General features: G+C 36.5%; 1 protein-coding gene across 1 annotated transcript; it reads left to right on the forward strand.

The window, feature by feature from the left end:
- The first annotated feature begins 676 nt into the window (after positions 1-676).
- On the forward strand, positions 677-2,509 carry LOC139863621 (uncharacterized). The gene is made up of 4 exons (XM_071852234.1): positions 677-1,131; positions 1,492-1,576; positions 1,655-1,988; positions 2,100-2,509. The coding sequence occupies exons 1-4, from the start codon at positions 677-679 to the stop codon at positions 2,507-2,509; spliced, it is 1,284 nt and encodes a 427-aa protein (XP_071708335.1).
- Positions 2,510-5,900: the final 3,391 nt, after the last annotated feature.

Raw genomic sequence — 5,900 nt, forward strand, 5'->3', positions numbered from 1 at the left:
TCCAATTACGCAAAACAAACCCTTAAATCGTACGATTTTGTTAAAAAATGTGTTAAAAAGGATCGATGTTTCACAAGATTTAGTTATATCTATGAAATACGTTGTCGATAACTGTGTCTTGGATATCAATGATGATGAAGATGACTTTAATGATTTTATGAATTTTGCCATCTCAAATCAACCCATCCACATATATCTAGAAGATATAACGAATTCAATGCATATTTTAGGTCGAAACCTTACTAATCCTTCTGATCAGTTCAACCTACAACAACAATACAATAATCAGTTAAACCTACAACAATCGACTAATAATCAGTTCAACCTACAACATCCTTACAATAATCAGTACAACCTACAGCATCCATCCAATAATCAATTCAACCTACATCATCCATCCAATAATCAGTTCAACCTACTACATCCATACAATAATCAGTTTAACCTACAACATCCATATAATAATCAGTTCAACCAACAACAGTCATCCATCAATCAGTACGACATAGAACACCAAAATGACAATCAGTTCAGCCTACACCACCCGTACAATGCTCAGTACAACCATACACATCCATACACAAATCATTCCAACCTACAAAATCAATCTGTAAATCAGTTCAACTTACACACTCAAACAACAGATGAAATCAACTAAAAAATACAATACACCAATATGTTGAACCCAAAACAACCACAAGTTGAAGAAAAGGAAGATCCTTACATCGTTGACCTACCTATATCTGATCAAAGCGATTCCGAGCATGATGATATGGAAAATGTGAATCCAGTCAAACCAACAAAACACCCTTTTTCTAACTACATAGTTGATGAGGATGATGTTCCTGATAGTGATGATGAATACGAAGATGAATACGTCGATCAAAAATCAACTTATGACCAGCCAAATAAGTATAATTTCCAACCAGATGATATATTTTGGAACATGCCACCGTTACTGTCTAACACCCAACCCAAAATGAAACCTAGATCAATGACAATCTATGAAACCTCAAATCTAGTTAAATTGAATCAGACTTTCGAAAACAAGGAAGATTTTCTTATGCAATTACGTACAAAGTGTGTTACTGAAGGGTTCCAGATAAAACCAAATTACTCAGAAAAATTAAGGTATAAAGCTACATGCATATCACCAAATTGTTCTTGGCAAATTACTGCTAGGTGTATACAAGATAGCAACAACTTTTAAGTACGGAAGTTGAATGATCTACACACCTGCTCAAATACGCAAATTCTTCCAAACAATAGGCATGCCACCAAGAAGGTCCTAGGGAATATACTGAAAGAGGTGATGAAACAAGAAGGTCGTGTCTATCGACCCAATGATATCAGGACTGATATGTCTGCGCGATTTAAAATAAGTCTATCATACCACCAATCATGGAAAGCCAAATGTTACGCAATTGAGATGTTGAGGGGTAGTCTTGAAGATTCCTTTTAAGTACTACCTAATTATCTATATAATCTTAGATTGTCTAACCCAGGTAGTGTAACCAACATTCGAACGGACAACGAAGGCAGATTTGTTATGAGTTACATGTCCATTGGTGCAGCGGTATGTTTAATACCCTCTTCATTTACTTATTAATTTAACTCGTATTCATTAACAATTTTCCAATACTTTTATATGTAGACACGTTCGTTTGTTAACTATGCACGACCAGTAATCATAGTCGATGGGGCTCATTTAAAAAGTTGTTACTTGGGGACTAACTTGATTGCTATCGCTATGGATGCTAACAATGGAATCCTTCCATTAGCCTACGGTATTAGAGCAGGAGAGACCACCGATCATTGGACATGGTTTTTTGGTAATCTAAGAGACTCTCTACAGTCTTCAGGGTGTTGTATTGATAATCTGACTATTATATCTGACAGGGCACCTGCAATAGCCGCTGGCATATCAATTGTCTTTCCAGAAGTTTTTCATGCACTATGTGCTAGACATTTGTTGGAAAACCTCAAAAGTGTGTCTAAAAGGGTTAAAAGTTACGAGTGACACTACTGGAAACTGTGCAAAGCGTATAGAAAATCTGATTTTAATCACCACTATGGTATACTATCACGACGTATTCCAGACAGTACACGTACACTCACTACTGTTGGCCTCAACAGATGGTCTAGACATCATACAGATCGTGTTCGGTATGCTTACCTGACTACTAATAGTGCAGAGTCCATGAACGCGCTGTCAGTTCATGCGAGGAAGCTCCCTGTTACAATGCTTCTTGAATTCTTTAGAGCTTCAGTTCAACAATGGTTTTGGGAACATCGAAACACTGCTGATGGTTTAACAACACCTGTCACACCATATGCAGAGCGTAAGCTGGGTAAAAGAAATCGTAAGTCTCTTACTTGGAGTGTCAAACCAATATCACAGGTTAAGTTTGAAGTGATGGATATGAAAAAGGCGGTAAAGTCAATCTACAAGATAAAACTTGCACATGTAAACAATGGCAGTTTTCCGGTCTACCTTGTGGACATGTAATGGCGGTAGCAAGGTATTTTGTCTTACGTGACGTTACTACACACGTTCAGAAGTATTTCCACACTGAAACGTACAAGTCTGCATACATGGAAGACATTAACCCGCTAGATCATATTTCTGAATGGATAGATCCATGACACCTACAAACCGTCCGACCGCCATTGGTTACAAAATGACAATCCGGTAGATCGAAGAGTACTGCTCGTATACCTTCCCAGGGAGAAGACAAAGACAATTTCAAATCTAAAAGAAAATGCAGTCGTTGCTTGGAACCAGGACACACTGGATCAACTTGCACCGCACATTATGATCTATCTGAAGGTACACAAAAGTCCAAGTGTAAGTCAAAAACAAAGGCAAAGCCGAAGGGGATGGTAAAGGGGAAGGGGAAGGGAAAACGTGAACCCTCATGCTCAACACAATTTGACTCGACTTACAATTTGAGTGATGATTAGCTTCTTTTTTTAAGTTTTAAATGTGTTTAGCTGTCATGGATGATAGGTATGTGTGTTTGTATGTTTTCTGTTTGGTGTGTTTAAGTCTTTGTGGTTTAATAGTAAGTTCGGTATGTTATCTGATATATCTTATCCAATAAAAACGTGCTTTTATGCTTAGTCGACCTACATGTTGGTCGACCACAATGCAACTATGGTCGACCTCTTGGTCGACCGTGTTTTAGAAGTAGTCGACCATCGCTTACAAAGAATGTTGGTCTATCACATTGAAATTTGGTGTGGTCGACCAGGTCAAGGGGTAGTCGACCCAAAGGGTGGTCGACCTAATGGTGTAAATAGACAATTTTTTCGCAAAAAGTATATTTTGGAATAAAACTTTATAAAAAAGTGTATTTGGGCGAATTTCCCTAGACACATTAGTACTAGGCCCACATGAATTATTTACTTTTATCTTTTCATACGCACTAGCATCTGATCCAGAAGAGTTTATGATCACATCACCTCCCAATGACCCAATATTATTTTCACAGGGCCCGCCATTTATTCCAACACTTCTTTCTTGCTTTATGTTCGAATTATCAGCCGCATTTTTTGAAAGTCTCGATTCTGTTGTGTTCAATGGAACCTCGATATTAGAAACACTTTCTTTTTCACGCGAAGATATCTCCGGGGAACCACCATCAGATGAGTCTACAGGCACATCACCTCCCAACGGTCCAATATTATTCGCACATGTCCCTTCGTTTATCCCAACACTTATTTCTTGCTTTACGTTTGAAATGTTAGTCTCATTTTATGAAACTCTTGATTCTGTTGTTTCCAACGGTACCTCGAGATTAGAAGCACTTTCTTTTTCACGCGAAGATATCTCGAAGGAACCACCATCAGTGTTGGAAGCCTCACTACCGCAGTTGGCACTCGAAAGGTCTATGCCAGAATCTAAGCCATCTCGGGAACAATCATCATCACCAACTACGTTTACACTTTCGTCCACCGAAGGATTTCCGGTGGAACGAATGACAAACATAGTGGTCGATGCTCCAGTTGAATTACATTGAATCTCCTGATCCCCGGTCACTGACATGTTTTTGGTGTCCGGAATTTTCAGTGAGTTGCCATTTTCGTAATCAGATGATGATGGTGGAATAGAGACGTCAGCACCCTTGTAATCACGAGCATTAACCTCATCATCCTCGGTGAAACATGAACTCTTTCTATCCTCTTCGATCAAAGACCAAGAATATCTATCCTTATTAAAGCTAAAAACGATCTTGTGATCTTTTACAGACGCTTGATAATTGATCTCGAATATCTTGCCATTAACATTTATCTCGATATGGTTTGAACTTCCTTTAGCGTTGCTGGAATTTTTATGGATAGGAGGACTTATCGGAGGTTGAGACGCAAAATTGGTTGAAGAACACCTCTCACCTTTAACACTATCCATAAAGCTTTTCTCAGTCCGCCATGCATCTTGAGTCCAAGTAACCTTCGACTTGTTAAAAGCCATGCCATTTTCAGAGCGAGCAACATTTATCTTTTTCCTGTCCATAGCTTTGTATACTCGAAGCCTTTCACCATTAAAACTAGCAGATTGTAAAACTCCAGTGAAGTTACCGACGTCTTGAATCCCCTCGAATCTCACGAAACCAAAACGTTTTCCACTTGATAATCGTTTCCTAGGGATATAAACGTCTTTCACTGAGCCATACTGATAAAAAAACTTCCAGCAGTCGGACCGAGCCCAATATTCCGGAAAATTAAAAAACAAAAACGAAATAACTCGATCTTCACGGTTATCACGAGCTTCATTCTCATTCGACTCGAAGTGTACATTCTCACACACACGCTCAGCCATATTACATGGAGGATCCTCACATCTCTATTAATTTTTTCTAAGTGAATATATATATATATATATATATATATATATATATATATATATATATATATATATATATATATATATATATATATATATATAGTAGAGGGATCAAATGAGAATTTTTTTTGTGTGATAACCATGAGAATTTAAAAATGCACTGAAATTCGAGCAAAAAAGGGAAATTCGAGCAAAAATGGGACACGGCGAACAAAAAAAGCAATTCGAGCAAAAAATGGGACAACGCGAACAAAAAAAGTGATATTCGAACAAAAAAAAAAGGCGGGCGAACAATTTTGTGTTCTACATTTTTGATAGTCGAACAAAAAAATGTGGAACACACGGGTAGTCGAACAAAAATGCTGATATTCGAAAAAACACGTGTTCTACATTTTGAAATTCGAACAAATTTTTTTTTTTTTTTTTCTTGACTATGAATTTTTTTGTTCGTCCGTGTTTTTGATTTTTGCTCGAATTTCTTTATTTTGCTCGCCGTGCACCTTTTTTGCTCGAATTTCAGTGTATTTAGAGTGTTTTTGAAGTTCCTAGAGTTCTCACACTAAAAAAGTTCTCATTGGATCCTCCACACACACACACACACACACACACACACACACACACACACACACACACACACACACACACATATATATATATATATATATATATATATATATATATATATATATATATATATATATATATATATATATATATATATATATATATATATATAAGATCCAGAGTTAACCACTCCCTATGGAGATAAGGGATAAACAAATTTGACTTTTTTATATCTTTAGAATTAGAGATCATATTTAAAAAAAAAAAAAAAATCTGAGATTAATATTCATTGTGTAGATTATGAAAAAAAATAAAAAAAACCTTTTTTTAACCAGCTCGTTAACATACATCTGATGTATGTTAACCTTCTGAGTTAACATAAATCAGACGCATGTTAGTTGCTAAGATACATCTGATGTATGTTAACGTTCTGTAAAAATATAAATTTTTTTTTCTGAATCTAAACAATAAATACTAACTCCGAAAATTA

The sequence above is a fragment of the Rutidosis leptorrhynchoides genome, chromosome 8 (genome assembly GCF_046630445.1).
Source record: "Rutidosis leptorrhynchoides isolate AG116_Rl617_1_P2 chromosome 8, CSIRO_AGI_Rlap_v1, whole genome shotgun sequence".
Lineage (NCBI taxonomy): Eukaryota > Viridiplantae > Streptophyta > Magnoliopsida > Asterales > Asteraceae > Rutidosis > Rutidosis leptorrhynchoides.

Coding starts and splice junctions, on each gene's coding strand:
- LOC139863621 (XM_071852234.1), top strand. CDS start 677: ATGTTGAACCCAAAACAACCACAAGTTGAAGAAAAGGAAGATCCTTAC. Junction 1,132..1,491: donor AATTACTCAGAAAAATTAAG/GTATAAAGCTAC, acceptor ATATAATCTTAG/ATTGTCTAACCCAGGTAGTG. Junction 1,577..1,654: donor ACATGTCCATTGGTGCAGCG/GTATGTTTAATA, acceptor TTTTATATGTAG/ACACGTTCGTTTGTTAACTA.